This window comes from Helianthus annuus, chromosome 8 (genome assembly GCF_002127325.2).
Source record: "Helianthus annuus cultivar XRQ/B chromosome 8, HanXRQr2.0-SUNRISE, whole genome shotgun sequence".
NCBI classification, from domain to species: domain Eukaryota; kingdom Viridiplantae; phylum Streptophyta; class Magnoliopsida; order Asterales; family Asteraceae; genus Helianthus; species Helianthus annuus.
This window is the reverse complement of record NC_035440.2, coordinates 10,804,336-10,825,164: the sequence shown is the minus strand read 5'-3', so window position 1 is coordinate 10,825,164 and position 20,829 is coordinate 10,804,336. Positions and strand designations below refer to the sequence as shown.

General features: G+C 39.5%; 1 protein-coding gene across 1 annotated transcript; it reads right to left on the bottom strand.

Annotated features, from left to right (window-relative positions):
• Positions 1 to 1,078: 1,078 nt before the first annotated feature.
• LOC110869543 (acidic endochitinase-like) lies at positions 1,079 to 19,039 on the bottom strand. Its single transcript, XM_035975899.1, has 2 exons — positions 18,786 to 19,039; positions 1,079 to 1,388 (listed from the first exon to the last, which is right to left on the bottom strand). Exons 1-2 carry the CDS (start codon positions 19,037 to 19,039, stop codon positions 1,079 to 1,081), a joined length of 564 nt encoding a protein of 187 aa, XP_035831792.1.
• Positions 19,040 to 20,829: the final 1,790 nt, after the last annotated feature.

Here is a 20,829-nt window from a genome sequence, read left to right as displayed (position 1 = left end):
CTGTTATGTCGCAACCTTACCCCCCCGGCTTCAAATTTGTTGACTGATCTGTTGACTATAACTTGAAATGACTATAATACCCTTTCATATTACCCCCTGTGTTTTGTACATTCTGTGATATTACCCCCTGCCACCACTGCCACCGCCATTCACCACCACAACCACCACTGCCACCTCCAGCTACCACCATCAACCATTTTTCAGTGTTTTGTCACTAATTAAGCAATCTTGCACATGTTTAACATTGATATCTGTTCGCATATAGCATTCTTGAATATGAAATGGCATTTGTGTGTGTACAAAATCAATGGATGATGAAGGAAGGTGAGCATGTAGCTCTTCTTCAGAGTGGCAGACAACCCATCTGGCGGTTCCAGTCCACCCATAATATTCAGGTCAGAAAGGTGTAGCCGCCACAAAAGGAGATTAAAGACTTATGCTAAGTTCATTTTTGCATCATCCAGTTAACATTTGTTTCATTTCTCTTCATCTCTGTTTTCTAATCCCGTTTTTATGCTTCTGCAATCCATTTCTAATGTAAGTTGCAATTCAGTTTTTGTATTTGTAGCCACTATATTTTATTATTTATGTATCAGATTGAGTATTTTAAATCAAAATTAGCCACATCATTAAAAATACTATAATTGTTTTATTGATTTGCACTAGGTATAACTGTTACCATGGGAGGCTTTGATGGTGTGCGGGGAGGACCTCCGCACAAGGCCCGCGATTTTTGAGGGGCATGCGATTAAAAAAATCTGATACGTATATGTTATTTTTTTTTAAACAGTAAACACATACCACTTCCAATATAGGCTCATTTACAAATCATTTTTTATGGTTTAGAATTTAGCCCACTTGAAATTAGTTTTGTTGAGCCCAATGTTAATTTGATTTTTTTTTAAATAATAACAAAACATAATGTAAGAGCACATTTTTTCAACCTTGAACAGGGTACGTGAATTTTCAGAGACGCCTCTGACTGTTACAGAAACAAAATCATCTGATCATATCTGACGATATGAAGTTATTCCATCACACAAACATAATAAAGTATACAAAGGCTATCACTTTAGAACTAGTTTATACTGCCTTTGATAGCGTCACTGTATCCACTCTGTTTATCATAGAACATGTCCCACAACATGACTCCACCATACTTGGGAGAACTCTTGATTGAAGGAAGAATCTGAGAGGTAAGAGTATCTGGTGGAATATATCCTCCGCTTGGGGCAGCTCCCGAAGCTGCTGGTACCCCCAAGAAAATCGTATTTGTGGTCACCTGAGTCCACTCGTTCCATCTCGCTAATAAAGCATCAGCATTCGCCCTATACTGGCATTGTTCATTGTTGTAAAACTGCACCCACACGTAATCAAACAGCCCTTCCCTAATCAATGGAAAAAAAAGAAAATGGAATTTGAACTACCGAATTATGGGTGGCTGGAGGTGGTTGAGGGTGGTGGCTGGAGGTGGCAGTGGTGGTGAATGGTGGTGGCAGTGGTGGCAGGGGGTAATATCACAGAGTGAACAAAACACAGGGGGTAATATGAAAGGGCATTATAGTCATTTCAAGTTATAGTCAACAGATCAGTCAACAAATTTGAAGCCGGGGGTTAATGTTGCGACATAACAGCAAACGTTGGGGGTAAAATTGCAATTATTTCGTTAGGGGGTAAGGGTGTCAATCACCCTAAACCCCAGAGGGTAAAATTGCAGTTTACTCTAATAATAATAATAATAATAATAATAATAATAATAATAATAATAATAATAATAATAAAATAGTAATAATAATAATAACAAAATACGACATTGTTGGTTAAACATTATAAGTACGAGTAATCAAAATAAACCAATATTATTTTCATAGAGATCACAAAAACCCAGATAGGCACATATCTACTAAAGCTTAAACTTTAAAATTTTGAAAGTTTAATCAATTATTAATTTTCACTTATAAACGTTTATTTAATACTAAATTTAAAAATTTAAATGTACTTATATAAAATAACAATATGATAAATCAAAACGTTTGTTGAAGAATGGTGGGTTACAAGTACCATAGAAAAATGAAACTTGAAAATATCATGTTGTTACAAGGGGTAAGACCATTCTAACTAGCAAACAAAAATTCACTAAATGACAATCGAGTAAAGTACAAAGTTGTAACAAAAAGCCACTAAATGACAAAGCCAAGGAAAACCGTACTAGCAGCGATGTAGGGTGGGGGGCGTAAAACCATGCTAAGTAATAACTGAAAAATCACTAAATGACAAACAAGTAAAGTACAAAAGCGTAAACAAATATTCACTAGATGACAAAGCTAGAGTGTGTAAACAAAAAATCAGTAAATGAAAAAGGAGTAAAGTAAGATGGGACTAAACGACAAAGTCAGAGGGTGTAAAAGAAAATTCAAGAAATGACAAAAAAAGTAAAGTACAATGGGTGTAAATAAAAAATCGCTAAATGACGAGTATTAAGTGAAAACTGAGTAAAGTACATGGGGTATAAACGAAAATTCATTAAATGACAATACACTAAAAATGAAAGAGTCATCATTCCTAATTATGTTCTAAATTAATATATATATATATATATAGATAATTGAGTTGTAAATAAACCAAGCGTTCAACATACCGTTCGTGAACTGTTCTACGAGTAGTTCGTTTAATAAATGAACGAACATGAACATGGAATTTCGTTCTACGGGTAGTTTGTCGAACACTAACAAAAATCCAGTCATGCAATTGCTTTCGTGAGCGTTCGACAATATGTTCGTTACGTTTGTTTACGCCCTTTCACAATCGTTTGTTTTGTTTAATTTATATCTCCTCGTTAAATACTTAGATCTGTGAAACATTATTTTGTGATAATTATGTTTATGTTTATTATGTCTAACTTGCGCCTTCATTTTAAAATAACTATGTTTATGATTATTATATCAAACACCTAACAAGGTCATTCAAGGTTAACAACATTATTTTTTTAAATGGTAAATGTTTGATTTAGAATTATTAAACCGTTGCCTAGTTTTGAACTTATAGGCTATAACATTCCCTAATGTAGAAAACCCATAACCCAATTGATTTGAGTGTAAAACAAAAAAGTTTATTTGAGTGAAAAAAAAAAAGTTTATTGCTATACTAGATAAACAACTATAGAGCTCGTCTTTAAACATTTTATCAGAATGAATATCAAAGATAAATTCCTCATGAGAAATCTCGCCAAAAATTCCCTACTTATGGTTTCTATCACATATAAATCGATTCATAATTTTTAAAGCCCTAGTAAAGTCTAGAACAACAAAAAAAAAAAAAAAAAACATCAAAACAACAAAATCATGCTACTAAAGTCTAGAACAACAAAAAAAAAAATTCATCAAAACACATAAAATTTCAAACTCTTTTAACATCTCTATAACTCTATCTCTCCTAAAAACCACAATAGAAAACGAAGGTACCTCGTTAAATTTTGTATTCCAGGTGGTGGGGTGGTTGGAATCAAGTTTTTCCAGTAAGAATGCAGCGGCTGTCGTCGTGCCTGTTGACTGCTTTCATGCGTCAGTCGTTGCGCGATCAGAAGAGGGAGAGTGGGAGAAAGAATTGGAAGGGGTAGTTGGGTTGGGTTATTTTATTTAACTTCAAATTTAATTGGTTTGGTTAATTGGGCTTGGGTTACAATGGAATGTTTAGTGGGCTAATGCCTAAAATGTTAAGTGAAAGTTATTGAGTTAAAATGTTAAGTAAAGTGGTTAAATAATAATTATATACACTAGGTTATATTTTAATAAAAATCAATGTTCACATTTTTTTTTTAAATTCATAAGATTTTTTTAAGGGGGTCGGTTGAAAATTTCCAAGGGGTGCGATTGAAATTTTTTTAAGGGATGCGGTCGAGATTTTGGGCAAAATTTAACACTAAAACCTTTTTTTCAAGGGGTGCGGCCGCCTACCCACCCAAGTGGGTAGGTCCGCCCCTGATTAGTTCATTCAGTTCTATCACACGAGTGATGAGTCCTCTGATTCACGAACAGGTATCTAGATCACCATTCTTTCGTTCGGACTAAATTTTGTATATTGTTAACTCGTCACAGTGTATTGTACGCGAATGCTAATCCTGCTTACTGTTCACCTTGATTTGTTTGTCGGGTCATCTGGTTGCTCCACATCGTTGAATCCGGTTGGATGTTAAGGTATCTAGATAAAACCCCTTCTGATTCAAAATGTATGACATAGATTTTGATTTCGCTCCGATTGTCCGACGACTAATATGGTGGTCAAATCGTCATAACATATAAGAGTGTTCCCAACGTAGATTTATCCTTGGAATCGATTAGAATTACTAAATCAACCATGATCATAAGAGTATTGATCATGAAACCTAAAGTTAATTTTTAGAGTAACATAGAACCATAAATAAAAATTAAGATTAATAATAGTAAATTAATTAATGGGACTAAATGGTATGTATGCATGGTTGCAAAAGTTGCTAGGCGCTTCCTAGTCGGTCGATCGGGGAGTTGAGAGTACTCGCCCTAGGCGGAGAGTAAACGGGGAGTACTCGGACATGCCAAATTATAAAGAAATTAGTTTTCAAAAATTATATATGTGTCAAATGACACAAATTTACTAATATTTATAACAAAATACATGAAATTGATATTCATTCTTTAATATGATAGGCATAGAAATTATGTTTTATTTTATTTTAAGTCAAACTCGGCCCGAGTTGACCTACTAGATCCGAATTTGGCCGATGTTGACCGCATTTGATCGATTCCGAGTAATTAGTCGGAGCTGAAGAAAGTCGTCTCGGCAGCCTACCTTGTAGCGACTACTCGGGGAGTACTCGGCCTTGAAGACCTTGTTTTACAACCATGTATGTATGTATGATTACTTTTCTTCCATGTTAAATTACATAATATTTACTTTCAGTTTAATATCAAAATAATAATATAAATGTCAATTAATTTGTGTTAAATTACATATAGGGTATGTTTGGCAAAAGTAACTGGTGGCAAAAAGCTGATAGCTATTAGCTATATCCTTTTAGATATATTTGGGGTTTGGCATAGTAGCTGAAACTTTTAATAAAATGTATAACATGACCAAAATTGACATAACTTAAAATTTATAAAGCTTGTGCATTAAAAAGTTCATTATCTTTAGAGGTTAAAATAGTTATTTTTTCCCTAAAAGCTTGTAGCTACATCTAAACACTACTAGTAGGAGCGTTCAACCAAAAGATTCAAGCTCCTAACCTAAAAGCTTCAAACTCATTCAACCAAACAAGATTTTTTATTGAGTATGAGCTTTTTCTTAAAAGATTAAAGCTAGAAGCTCCTAAAACTCTAAAAACTCATAAAAGCTCCATGCCAAACATATCCATAGCTGGATTAAATATGGGCTAACTGGGAGTTGCTGTGTGCGGAGCATGGGCTTGAAGTTGCTGGTGCATATGGGCTTGGTGGTGAGCACATATATTATAAGTTTATAACAAGAGTTATAACAACCTGTTCCAAGTGGTTGTTACAACGCTCCTAGGATTTTCAACTTTTTGTTTTAAAGAGTTGGTTAATATAATTTTTATAATCTGGTTTTTTTTTTTTTTTTTTTTTTTTTTTTTTTTTTTTTGTCAAATCATTGATTATAAAGATTTCTGTCAAAGCTTGTTACATGTGGGAAATCAAGTTTTACACTAAAAGAATTGTTTAGTTGGTTTTAGTACAGTACGTGACTAATTATTTTCCAAGTTATCATGTAGAATTTATCTTGATCTCCTCCTTTGAAATTATATATAGCATCATGATATTAAACCAAATAGATATTCGAATGCATAATTATATAGCACAACGTTGAACCTATTTTATTCCATCAAAGTATTTTATTCCATCAAATAGATTTTGCATAAATCAACATTATAAGGAAAGATTAATTTTATCACGATTTTAATTTAGTGGGGCCATGACATCCTGCATATGCCTTTCATTCAGTTATTATTCCAGTTATAGAAGTTGAAGTTTGAAAGTACATGGTTTAGATAACAGTTAACTCATTGTTTGTGAGTTTTTTTTTTTTTCAAACTAGTGTATATGCAAAAACTATTTACCTATTTGGGTATTTTTCTATATCTCTTTAATTTTTTACCTAATTTATATATTTCATTTTATTTTTCTACCCAAAGTAAAATTAGATTATTCACAGAATTAGAATCAGCAAAAATATGAGTAATTATGTTTTGTAAAAAAATAAAAAATTATGCAAATATTCAAAAAAAAAAATCTGCAAAAAAATCTACAAAACAATCTGCAAAAATATATTAAAAAATTCTACAATAATTCTGCAAAGTTAAAAAAAAATCTGCAAAAAATATTATAAAAAAATACCATATAATCTACACTAGTTTGGGAAAAAACTCCATTTCTTTTTCCGTTTTTTTTTTCTTTTTATAACCTGAAATTGTCTAGGCCCCGTTTAAACTAAGCTCATAAAAAAATAAAACAATAAATTCACAAATTTACTCCCCTAAGTTATATCGATTAAGTGATAGTAATCTGGTGGAAAGTTTGATATTTCAAATAAGTTTATTTAAACTCAAGCAATTTATAAAATAAAGTTACAAATTTCGAATTTCTTGAAATTTGAGTTTTGAGAAAAGATCCTAAGTATTTTAATTATTTCAATTTTATTAATGGTGATTATTTCTCCAATATTCTGTACGTATAAGTAGTTTGATTTTTTTTTTTATAGATATTAACCCCAAACGAACTACACAATGTGGACCATCAAATCCATCAACTATTACCCTATAGATTATATGGTTTTTTTATAATATTTTTTGTAGATTTTTTTTAACTTTGCAGAATTATTGTAGAATTTTTTAATATATTTTTGCAGATTTTTTGTGGATTTTTCGCAGATTTTTTTAGAATTTTTGCAGATTTTTTTTTGAATATTTGCAGAATTTTTTATTTTTTTACAAAAAAATAATTACTCATATTTTTGCTGATTCTAATTCTGTGAGTAATGTAATTTTACTTTGGGTAGAAAAATAAAAAGAAATGTATAAATTAGGTAAAAAATTAAAGAGATATAGAAAAGTACCCAAATAGGTAAATATTTTTCAAAGTACCCAAATAAGTAAATATTTTTTGTATCTACACTAGTTTGGGAAAAAAACTCCATTGTTTATTACCTGGTGTTTCTAGCTATATGTGTTTTTATGTTTTAGTTGTTAATTGTATACTTAGAAGAAACTCAATGCGCGTGGCAATCTGAGTTATTGAAATTGCCTCCATCTTCTTTTTCTTTTTGGGCATACTATACATGTCACCGTGAACTCATTTGATGAGTTTATATTATACATGTAAATATATAAAAACTTTTGTTATTACGACACCAAAAAACCCGTCCACTGGATAGGTATACTACTAGTTATAATGGACCTCACAAACACTTTTCTCTTGTTATAGTTTTGAAATGTGCCTAAGGGATAGAGTTGGTCTTCTTGAGTTTAAGTTGCAAATTTGAGAACATTTGCCTAAAATAGTATGAATAAACAATTTTCAATTCAAAAGATACTACGATGGAGTCGTCGTGCATCAACCATGACTTTTACTACACATTGTCTATTTTTTTGAAATATCGGATACTTTTTTGAGTTTTTCAAGCCTTTTTCCAAACCATTTCTAAGAATTGGCATCCCATACTCGTTGAATCATACATCGATCATGGTTCTTCATTTCTCTGTTCTTGGCAATGCATTTATCCACCTTGGACGGTCAATCAACGATACTCATGTTGTTTTGACTATGTCATGTTTGGCCCAATTAACGCGCGATCTGCCCATAGCATCTCCATTATGCTTTTGTATAATATTTCTCTACTGATTTGCTCCATTCATCATTATAGTAGCTAGAGATAAAGAGTGTATTTCACAATTTGCAACCATCTATACTCCACCAATTTACCATCATATTTGGTTTCTAAAGTCTCATTTAGGCATCTTTGTATTTGTACTTTTGTTGCAAGCGCATCAGTTACTTGTTAAAACAGAAATAGAGGTGTGTTTTTAACCATTAAATTTATGGAAGCGTTACATGCCAACAGTTGCAATGATGATCACAACCTTGCGATGGTTGGGACCATCGTTACACATCCAAGTTGTATGTTACAAGGCATTTTTGAGAAAGATCTTTTTAATGATTTTCGCTACAACGCTTTGGCTCATGTTTTACAGTTTGACAAACCGTGTTTAATGGTTTGACAAACCATGTTTAATGGTCTGGTTTATGAGATGGAATTCCTCATGATGATTTTGATAAATGCGGAGAGGAACCATTATTCTACGGCAGGATAAATAGGTTACATGTTCTATGGCACCTGCAACAATTTTTATAAACTGCAGTATCCGCATAGCTTTTTTTGTAAACTACAGTATAACAACACAAAAAATGTAACAAGTATGATTCAGTTTTTTTGAAAGAATAGCAACTTCCAGATCTTTTTTTGGATCAGTGCTTTCCCTTGCTTACATTAGACCAGATCCATCAGGTTTCTCCACTCCGAAACGTGTCACATCCACCACGAGTACCCTGTCCCTCCTCCTAAACAAAAATATCAACTATGTGTCAAATATATTGGATGAAGATAGGATCAAAATTTTTGAACACTTAAATGAAGAAACAAGTGTAACACAACAACAACTGTGATTTGGAGTGAAGTTCCAGGTGTAACGGTCACAATCAAACTGAAAAAAAAATCGCCAGCATATCAACTAACTTTTAATAACAGTCAAACTAAACCAAATACAAGGTGTTTCAGATTTAAACCTTTCCTTGATGCATGCTCTAAGTGAAAACGTACGCAAAAACCAGAAAAGGTAATGATACAATCTGGGTGATTGTAGATAGGTTAACCAAGTCAGCTCATTTCCTACCAATGAAAGAAACCTTTAATATGGAACAATTAGCCAAATTGTATGTAAATGAAATCATTTCTTTACATGGCATTCCTTTATCAATTATTTCTGATAGAGATAGCCGTTTTACTTCTCATTTTTGGTCAAGTTTCCAAAAGGCAATGGGAACCAAATTGAATCTAAGCACAGCTTATCATCCTCAAATGGACGGGCAAAGCGAAAGGACAATCCAGACGATGGAAGACATGCTTAGAGCTTGTGTAATTGATTTCGGAGGTAATTGGGACGAACACTTACCTTTGATAGAATTTTCTTATAATAACAGTTATCACACAAGTATCAATGCTGCACCATTCGAAGCACTTTATGGACGAAAGTGCAGAACCCCAGTCTGTTGGGCAGAAATTGGGGAAAAACAACTATCTGGACCCGAGATAGTACAAGAAACAACTGATAAAATCATTCAAGTCAAGGAACGACTGAAAGCAGATGATACAATCTGGGTGATTGTAGATAGGTTAACCAAGTCAGCTCATTTCCTACCAATGAAAGAAACCTTTAATATGGAACAATTAGCCAAATTGTATGTAAATGAAATCATTTCTTTACATGGCATTCCTTTATCAATTGTTTCTGATAGAGATAGCCGTTTTACTTCTCATTTTTGGTCAAGTTTCCAAAAGGCAATGGGAACCAAATTGAATCTAAGCACAGCTTATCATCCTCAAATGGACGGGCAAAGCGAAAGGACAATCCAGACGATGGAAGACATGCTTAGAGCTTGTGTAATTGATTTCGGAGGTAATTGGGACGAACACTTACCTTTGATAGAATTTTCTTATAATAACAGTTATCACACAAGTATCAATGCTGCACCATTCGAAGCACTTTATGGACGAAAGTGCAGAACCCCAGTCTGTTGGGCAGAAATTGGGGAAAAACAACTATCTGGACCCGAGATAGTACAAGAAACAACTGATAAAATCATTCAAGTCAAGGAACGACTGAAAGCAGCGCGTGATCGACAAAAGAGCTACACTGATAACAGACGCAAACCATTAGAATTTCAAGTAGGAGATAAAGTATTGTTAATAGTCTCTCCTTGGAAAGGAGTGGTAAGATTCATCAAAAGAGGAAAGTTAAGTCCCAGGTACATTGGACTGGTATTCGCTAATTTACACATATTTTAGTTCCCCGTTTTACCCCTATTTTATGCGTTTTCGGCCGTAAAACCGTCATTCGGATACTTAATTATCTACATTTTTGTTTGCAGGCCTAAAACAGCATACCAGACAAGATGATAGCGAAAACGAGGACTTTCCGGACAAGACGACGAAGCGGCGAAGATTCTGTTGGAAAAACTGACCTGGGCGTGTTGCACGATCATGCGACGATATGCACGACCGTGCATATCCGACAAACCAAGAAGACCCGGCAGTGAACGAGGCGTGCAACACTGCGTGCAAGGCATTGCAGGCCAATGCGAAAACGCACGGTCATGCCATATGCGGAACGGTCGTGCGGATCCGACAACGCAGGAAAACCTCGGAGCTGAACGACCACAAAACTAGGCGTGCAACAAAATGCCGATATGGAACGTCCGTGCCATATCAAGAACGCCCGTGCGTATGCGAAGACCAGTCAACGATCTGTGACGTCATGCGGTATGGTGGACCACCACCAATAATGCTTAAAGTGCACGGTCGTGCGATCGGGAGAACGGCCGTGCGACACCGAAAAAGCATATAAACAGAACAGAACCATTTTATTAGTAACTCTGGACAATTTTGGGAGCTCTGCAGGCGATTTTGAGGCTCCGAAGGCTGCTGCTTTCACTCGGATTCAAGCCACATTGCCCGGTTTTGCTCATTTACTATCCAGATTCTCATTCTTATGCTTGTTTATGGTTTGGTTTCTTAAATCTTTCCATTATTTTGTTATGTTTCAAGCATTTAGACTGATTACTATGTATTAATGTAAGCCTTTGGGCAAAAACACAACAATCCCTTGCTTGATTATAACCATTTGTATGTTAATCTATGTTTGTAATGAAATTTGGAAGTGTTTTCTATGATTATCTTTGATGATTAGTTTGCAACCTTGTTATTGATATTGATTTCTTGATTATAAGTAATTGTGTTGGATGATTGGTGCTTGGTTAGGTAAGATAGTTAAAAAATGAAGCTTATTTAATCATGTATTAGTAAACTTTTAATTTGGTTAACTAGTTTAACTTGGTTAAAATGTAGGCACCATGATACTCTAACGGGTTAGTGGTTTAATAAAATGCAATTGATATTAATCAAGAGAGCTTGCCCTCACGGAAGGACTCTAACGGGTTAGATGGTGTTGTTACGAATTCTTGCCATGATTTGTTAGCTTAGTTAGTAGTTTCGGCCAAAATTGCTATCTTGGTGAATTTATGTGCAAGATTTTTTAAAATAAACTCGGTTGTGATTTAATCTAGTTTATGCTTGTCTCGGTGGTTGCATTGTGTTTATCGGTGTTGCTTTCCTTGATTAAGTGAGGTTAGAAAACTCCTAACGGATGACTAACTTATTTTTAGGAGATTTTTGTAGACATTAATCAATTGCACGTTAAAGAACAATTTTAGGTGGTTAAAGTGTGTTTATCGTTTTAACTTTCCGAATGATTGTCATGTTAGGATTCCCGAAAGGGATACTAATTGTCTCGAACTGGAAAATTGACCGAATGCTTGTAGTGCCAAAACTGACTTAGTTGACATGCTGTGGTTGTGTATTAAGCAAGGCTATTTATATATATTTTACTATGTTTTATAAGTTTTTATTTATTCTTACTTTAGTTTAATTAAAACCAATACCATTTATGTTTTTACCGGTAATTTAGTGGCAAAGGTCTAGTATTATTTCTCCGCCCATTTCCGTGGATCGATACTTGGTTCTTACCGATACTTTACTACATATATGACGGGGTACACTTGCCTCTTTCGTGTGTGTTTTGATGTAAAAGTAATAATCAATTTTATAAATTTAAAACCAATTCGTGTGTAATTTCATTGTAAAAATATGTATAGTCACGCACGTACCAAGTTTTTGGCGCTGTTGCCGGGGACTGGCGAGTTTTAGGAACGACCCGAGTCATTGTGTTATCGGTGTATATACTTGTTAATATTTGTGTATATTTTCGTGATTATTTATTTGTTGATGTAATTGTTAAATATTTCTAGCTTTTAATTCAATTTATTCATTTTCGTGATTCTTTTATACATTTGTAAATTTTTATTCTATTTATTTGTTCAAATCCGGATTTATTTATTCATTTATTCTTTGAGTTTTCGGCTCTTAAAAATCATTTTCATACTAGCCGATTCGATTATTTTCGTTGCTTTAATTTTTATAAAAATTTCGGCCAATTTTCGGATTTTTATAAATTTTACAGCCCATATTTATACATATTCTGCTTCTATTCAGCTAAAAAAAAACATTATTATATTAATAAACTATTCATTGTGTCAGTTTTTCGTTTGCAGGTTGATGTCCTCAACTCCCGCGCCCGCTATTGCTGAGCCTACTGACGAACCAGCGCATAATCTTAGAAGAAGTAAGAGGCTGCGCGAAAGGTCGCTTGTCGTTGCACAACGCATAGCAAATGCAATCGATGAGCCGGTGATTATCTCTGAAGACGAAAGCTCAGGGGACGAGGAGAGAGTCGTCATGGCGGACGACGACCGACCGCTGAATGAAACAAATCAGCCCGGAAGGGCAGGCCTGGAGCCGAGTATCCTTCAGCCTACTATAGATACTCCTACTTTTGAAATTAGACCTAGTATTATTAATATGGTACAAAATTTTGTACAGTTTGACGGACGTGAGCATGAGGATCCTGGGAGACATATCGCTGCTTTTCTTGCTATTTGTTCGACATTTAGGATGACAGGTGTTTCGGAGGATGCGATTCGGTTGAGGTTGTTTCCGTTTTCGTTACGTGACAAAGCTAGAGCTTGGCTTATGTCACTTCCTGCCGGGTCCATCAGGACTTGGAATCAGTTGGCGGAACAGTTTATGCAGAAATATTTTCCACCTGAGAAAACGAACAAACTACGGAACCGGATAGTTTCCTTTCGCCAGGACGAGGGCGAGTCGTTGCATGCGGCTTGGGAGAGATTCAAAGATTTGTTGATTGATGTGCCACATCACGGCTTCTCCAAGCGACAGCTGGTTTTGATGTTCTATCAGGGGCTCAGCTATAATACGCAAGAGCAATTAGACGTGAACGCGGGCGGCGACCTTGGAACTAAGACGCCGACTGAAGCGTATGATATTATCGAAAAAGCTGCGTTGAAATCCAGCTCGCGTCGGGACGGAGATAGAGGTCGGGCATCATCATCATCATCTCGTTCAGGAGTTCATGCTGTAGACGATTACACGGCCATTACTGCACAAATCTCGGCTCTTGCATCGAGATTCGACAGGTCCCAGATGATTGCGCATGCTGGCTCGGGATGTGACCAGTGCGGACTGTCACACGAGCCTGGGGCATGTTTTCAGGGAGTCGTATATGAGGGCCACGAAGAAGTAGATTTCGTGAGTAATCAGGTAAGGCAACAGAACAACCCGTACAGCAACACCTATAATCCCGGTTGGAGAAATCACCCAAATTTTGGGTGGCGAGCGAACACAGGAAATCAGAACCCATTGGGGTTCACTCAGCGTGCTCCAGCGCCTCAGCAGGGTCAGCAGTACCAGCAGTACAACCAACCCTACCAGCAGCGTCCATATTCGTACCAGAATCAGGGCACTGGGAGTAGCTCCCAGCAGCAGGCCCCTCAGTCTAGTTCCAAGCTGGAGGATATGATGGCTCAGCTTCTCTCTAGCTCTGAAAAACGATACCAACAAAGCGAAGATCGTTTTCTAGCTAACGAGGGAGAAATGAGGAGTCAGAAGGCCTCGATTCAGAATATCGAGAATCAGGTTGGTCAGCTGGCACAGATGATGTCCAAAAGACCCCCAGGCGGTCTTCCGGGTAATACAGAACCAAACTCGGGCGGACACAGGGATGTGAATGCTGTCATGACCAGGAGTGGAAAAACTACCGGACCCGTCATATCAGACTCAGCACCGATCACTGAAGCGGTCCCGACTGACACACCGGACGAGGTGCAAGCCAGGCTACGCCCAGCAAGTACAGCACAAGTCCAGGAGCCGGTCAAAGATTACACTCCTCCAGTACCTTATCCAGGCAGGCTGAAGAAGCAGAAGAATGAAGAACAATACGGTAAGTTCCTTGAGTTGTTTAAGCAACTACACATCAATATACCGTTTGTTGAAGCCTTGGCCCAGATGCCAAAGTATGCGAAATTCCTTAAGGATATCCTCTCGAATAAAAAGAAGCTCGAGGATATATCATGTGTGGTGATGAATGAGACTTGTTCCGCCGTTCTGCAAAACCGTCTGCCCACGAAAATGGGAGATCCTGGTAGTTTCACTCTCCCGTGTTTGATTGGAAACATGTCTGTTAGCCATGCATTGGCTGACTTGGGAGCGAGTATTAACCTTATGCCGTATAAGGTTTTTACTAAACTGGATCTGGGTGAGCCGTCACCCACTAGGATGAGCATTCGGTTGGCAGATCGCTCAATAAAGTATCCGCGCGGGTTTGTGGAAAACATGCTTGTAAAAATCGATAAATTTGTTTTCCCCGTGGACTTTGTTATTCTTGACATGGCGAAGATTCAAGGGTACCTTTGATACTTGGACGTCCTTTCCTCAATACAGCGAGGACGATTGTTGATGTGGCAGCTGGCCAAATCACGCTCCGAGTGAATGATGAGCACGTGACATTCGATATCAAAAGATCGATGCAGCATCCGCAAAGTCACGATGACATGCTTTACTATGTCGACATTGTCGATGCATGTGTGTGCTCTCATTTTCAAGGTACTATTGACGAGATTGATTCGGACACACGTCTGTCGTGTGGGGACCTGATTGGCATTACGTAGGAGGGCCACGATTTCGAGCAGCCAGTCTATCAGATTGGTGACGATGGTTCCCAGAGTCAGGAGAGATTTCTTGAAATTGACCATGTGAAAAAGGAGGAAGCAGAGCCTTCGGTTGAAGATCCGACGCCTTTGGTGTTGAAAGAACTCCCACCACATCTTGAGTATGCATTTCTGGACGAGGAGCGTCGCCTACCGGTCATAATTTCGGCATCATTGGAAAAGGACGAGAAAAATCAGCTTCTCGAGGTTCTGAGACTTCATAAGAGAGCCATCGCATGGAAAATCATGGATATCAAGGGCATCAATCCTTCTTTTTGTACTCACAAGATTCTGATGGAAGACGAGTACAAACCATGTGCACAGCATCAGAGGCGTTTAAATCCAAATATGCAGGACGTGGTGAAGAAGGAGGTGATTAAGTTGTTGGATGCCGGCATGATTTATCCTATTTCGGACTCTGTGTGGGTGAGTCCGGTGCAGGTTGTACCTAAGAAAGGTGGTATGACTGTAGTTTCAAATGATAGGAATGAGCTAATTCCTACCCGTACCGTCACTGGGTGGCGAGTTTGCATTGACTACCGCAAGCTCAATGATGCTACTCGCAAGGATCACTTCCCGCTTCCATTCATCGACCAGATGTTGGAACGTCTGTCGGGGAAGTTGTATTACTGTTTCCTTGACGGATTCTCTGGGTACTTTCAGATTCCTATCGCTCTTGAGGATCAGGAGAAGACTACCTTTACATGCCCCTTCGGCACATTCGCCTACAGGCGGATGCCTTTTGGGTTGTGTAATGCACCAGCGACTTTCCAGAGATGCATGGTTGCAATTTTCCATGACATGATCGAGGATTCCATGGAGGTTTTCATGGATGATTTTTCGGTATTTGGGGATTCCTTCGATCACTGCTTGGAAAATTTGAGAAAAATGTTGAAGAGGTGTGAGGAGACGAATCTGGTCCTGAACTGGGAGAAATGCCACTTCATGGTGAAGGAGGGCATAGTTCTGGGACATAAGATTTCGCATGCTGGTATGGAGGTCGATCCAGCCAAAGTGGATATCATTTCACGACTTCCGCCCCCACCTCTGTTAGAGCGATACGGAGCTTTCTCGGTCATGCCGGGTTCTATCGGCGATTCATTAAAGATTTTTCAAAAATCGCCAGACCCATGACCCGTTTGTTGGAGAAAGACGCTCCGTTCATATTCGGAGATGATTGCTTGAGAGCCTTTGACCTTCTCAAGCAAAAGTTGATTGAGGCCCCTATTTTAGTTGCACCGGACTGGAGTTTGCCGTTTGAGATTATGTGCGACGCGAGTGATTACGCTATAGGGGCCGTTCTTGGTCAAAAGAGAGAAAAGCACTTTCACCCGATCTATTATGCGAGCAAAACTCTTCACGACGCTCAGGAACATTATACCACGACTGAAAAGGAGCTCTTGGCGGTCGTTTTCGCATTTGACAAATTTAGATCGTACTTGGTGCTTTCGAAAACCGTTGTATATACTGATCACGCTGCCATCCGATATCTCTTCAGCAAACAGGACGCTAAACCACGTCTGATCCGGTGGATCTTGTTGCTGCAAGAATTTGATATCGAAATTCAAGATAAAAGGGTGCGTTGAATGTAGCGGCTGACCATCTATCTCGGTTAGAGCATGGAGACATCGTGGACGCGCGTTGGGATTCCATAAATGACAACTTCCCACACGAGTCTTTGATGAGTGTTGAGATATGCGATGAGTCACCATGGTTCGCCGACCTTGCGAACTACCTTGCTTGCGGGATTCTGATTAAGGGGTTGACTCACCAGCAAAAGAGGAAATTCTTTTCGGACGTCAAGCACTACATTTGGGATGACCCTTACTTGTTTCGGGTTGGTGCTCTTAATCAGGAGATGTGTTTCAGGGAAAGAGGCGACCGATATTCTGCGCCACTGTCACGAGGGACCTACCGGAGGCCACCATGGAGCCAACTTTACCGCCAAGAAAGTGTTGGACTCCGGGTTTTATTGGCCGACTATATTTCATGATGCGCAGAGTTGGGTTAGAGCGTGCGATGCTTGCCAGAGGGCGACAAATATATCGGCACGTGATGAAATGCCTCAGACCTGGATTCAGGTTTGTGAAGTCTTTGATATCTGGGGGATAGACTTCATGGGACCATTTCCCCCCTCACGAGGTAATAAGTACATCCTGGTCGCGGTTGACTATGTATCGAAGTGGGCGGAGGCGCAAGCCTTACCCACCAATGATGCCAGGGTGGTCGTGAGATTTTTGAAAAGTTTATTTGCTCGGTTCGGCGCTCCGAAAGCGCTTATCAGTGACAGAGAGACGCATTTTTGCAATACTCAGCTCGAGAGAGCTTTGTCCCGTTACGGTGTGCATCACCGTCTGTCCACGCCCTATCATCCACAGACAAGCGGGCAGGTGGAAGTCACGAACCGGGGGCTGAAAAGAATCCTTGAGCGGTCGGTAGGTGCAAACCGCAAGGATTGGTCGGATAAGCTTGATGAAGCGTTGTGGGCTTTCCGTACGGCTTACAAGACGCCTATCGGGACTACTCCCTTTAGGCTTGTATACGGAAAGGCATGCCATTTACCGGTTGAGTTGGAGCATAAAGCGATGTGGGCGCTAAAAACCGCAAATCTGGACCTAAAAGCCGGAGGTGAAGCCCGGTTTCTCCAGATTCATGAGTTGGAAGAGTTGCGACAACGCGCTTATGAGAGCTCGGTGTTGTACAAGGAGCGCACGAAGAGATTGCACGATAAACGCTTGAAGGACCACAAAGAATTCCAAGCGGGCGATCTTGTTCTTCTTTACAACTCGCGGTTGCGCTTATTTCCCAGGAAGCTTCATTCACGTTGGACAGGCCCATACACGGTTAAAGAGGTATTTCCGTATGGGACTATTGCAATAGAGAACGCGGAAGGCGTTATTTTCAAAGTAAATGGGCATCGCTTGAAGTTATACGTTGCCGGGCCGACAGAGTCGGTGATGGAGGTTATTGAACTCCAAACCCCGCACACATCATAAGTATGGGGAGGAGAGAGTCTACGCTACTGACTCGTGGATCAAAAATGCAGCAAGAGCGTATTTCGCGCTTTAGGGGTAGTTTAGTCATTTAGGATTTATTTTCTAGTTTTAGCATAATTTAGGTTAGTTAGGTAGTTTCCGTTAGTTTGTACAGTTTCTATTCGTGCCGAGCGAAGGTTCTGTATTGCAATATTGTTAGAACAGTTGGTGTGTCGAAAAAACGGCGAAAAACGGCCAAAACAGTTGCTGGAAATGCCTTCTGCAGAAATTCTGATCTGCAGCTGATGCACGACCATGCCAGGATCCGCACGACCGTGCGTTTCCGAGATGCTGGCACGGTGGATCGCACCCTCGGTGCATCACCGAGAAAAATGGAAGTCGTCGGAGACGCACGACCGTGCCAAACGGCGAACGACCGTGCGTCAGGCTGAGGGCATTTTTGTCATTTTGCACATTATATATACCCTCATCTGCTGTAAAATCCCTCATTCGCGAACCCTAGCAACTGCAGCCGTTCCAGAGCGGTTTTTACACCAAATCGCACGGTTTTTCGCACGATCTCGCACCCAACTTCGCACGGTACGTCTCTAGTGTTAGATTTCTTGTTTTCTTGCTTTCTAGGTAGATTTCATCCGATTCAACAAGGGATTTATTAGGGTTCTCTTCATAAACAAATCGAAACCCTAACCCTTGTTTGAATCACGCTTATCGTGAACACCCGGTTGAGTTTCCGACCCCTGTTTGTACAAAAAAAAAGTTGTTGATTTTGGAAAAATCAGGCTATTCAAAGTTTCAGGGGTTTGAAATCTGCAGGTCAGTTGACGCACGGTCGTCCCTTGTATGGAACGGTCGTGCCAAACCAGGTGATTCCACAATGTCAGCTTGTGTCCGGTGTTGCACGGTGGTGCCGATTGACCGCACGCCGTGCGATTCCGAGTTTCCTGGGAGATGGTGCACATCGTCGGTGACGCACGACCGTGCGTATCGCCGCACGACCGTGCCTGATGCCCAGATCAGTTTGACAGAAGCTTCATAACTTGCTGCTCGGCTGTTTTCAATTCCATTTTCTCCTGTTTCTGTCTTTCTAACAATGTTCCCCATTACAGATGGATCATCCCTTCCTACAGTTTGACCCCAACAACGAGCGTGAAGCTTTATGCATTCCAAAAAGAGACGCATTATGGGCCCGGAGGGGGCAGTTCGGAGTCCCTAGATGGCTGGATTGGGAAGTAATGCAAGAACTAAATCAGTATGACCGACTGGAAAACATGATGAGTCGGCTGCTTACAAATCTGGTCGGTTGCAACCGACCCGTTTACTTGGAGCTTACCATAGAGTTCTTTGCATCATATGCTTACGAAAAGCCAGTTGCTGCTCGACGACCCAAATTCCGCCACAAAGAGCGGATAGCTTTCAGATTGTGTGGTAGATGGCACCGGTGGTCGGTTGGTCGTTTAGGAAGGAGACTCGGGATTTACACTAGGGAAGACATGGATGATCCCGAAGTCTTCACAGATCAGTTCACCTTCCCGTCTGATGCGGCACGGGATGAGTTTTGGGCTGCAAATGCTGTTGGGGACCCATACAACCCAAGGATGTCAAAGGCCTCACGACTTAAAGACCCTCTGGTGCGAGTGATGCACCATGTGTTTAGCCACACTATATGCGGTCGCATGGACAGTCTTGGTAACTGTCCAACACCAGATTTGATTTTTCTTTACGCATTGGTGGAGAAGGCGCCCATCAACTTAGCGGCGCGAATGGCTGAATACTTTGTGAAGTGCTCAGGGAGGACTTCTAACAGTCAGATACATGGCGGTCAGTATGTGACCGAAATTGCGTACAACGAACACCTTATGACTGAGGAGGTACTTCAGGGTCTCACTCTGATAACTGAAGGGGTTCATGTTGACATCAGGTCACTGAAGGCGATAGGGGTGATTGTTGAGTTAGATAGAGGGGATAGGTTGAGGGGGCTGAATAACGAGGTCTGGGACCCGTTACCCCCGCTCCCAGAAGAAGAAGAGGAAGAGGACGTAGAGATGCAGGAGCAGCAGCACCAGCCACACACACCACCGCACCACACACCGCCACATGAGGCGCAGCGCCAGCAGTACTACCAGCATCAGGATTGGCCTGAATTTTATCAGCAGTTCCAGCAAATGCGTGTTACGCAGGAACAGAATGGTACGTACATCGATCAGATTAGGACCAGCCAGGACCAGATCCGGGCTAGTCAGGATAAGCTCAGGGCCACGCAGGATCAGCTGAGACAGAGCCAGGAGAGCTTATACCAGGGGGTAAGTGCCGGATTCTCGTACCTATTCGGGGAGATGCACCATGCATATCCCGACTACTTTCAGCACCCTCCACAGTTCCCGCCGTGGAACCCACCTGGTTATGGCGGTGCGGGCCCATCGTTCACGAGAGACGATGACGGTGACGACGAGTAGGAGTTGGTGGTGATGTTCGTTGGTGGTTTTTATTATTATTTTAGTACTTGTTATTTCGGGTGTTCTTTTTGCTTAGTATGTCAAACACCCTCGGATTGTATTGTATTTTCAAACACTTTACTTTCTGTTATGTCTTTGTTTGGACTAGTAGTATTTATGTACATTATGGTTTATTTGTGTTTATTCTATTACTGTTCTGTTTTGCTGTGCCATATGACATACTTGCAGATTTCGGCTATCAAGTCTTTGACCGGAGCATATGACAGATGCAGCTTTGGAAGTCTCGATTCATCAGATATCATCTTGAGGGGAGTACAATTATCCTTTTTCTCTATATTTCGGGTTTCGCATTGGGGACAATGCGAAGTTCAAGTGTGGGGAGGGGGTTAACTTTGTTTGTCCTCATATTTAAAAAAAAAATCAGAAAATCAGAAAAAT

Coding starts and splice junctions, on each gene's coding strand:
- LOC110869543 (XM_035975899.1), bottom strand. CDS start 19,039: ATGGGGAACATTGTTAGAAAGACAGAAACAGGAGAAAATGGAATTGAA. Junction 1,389..18,785: donor TCACCTGGTTTGGCACGACC/GTTCCATACAAG, acceptor TCCATTGATTAG/GGAAGGGCTGTTTGATTACG.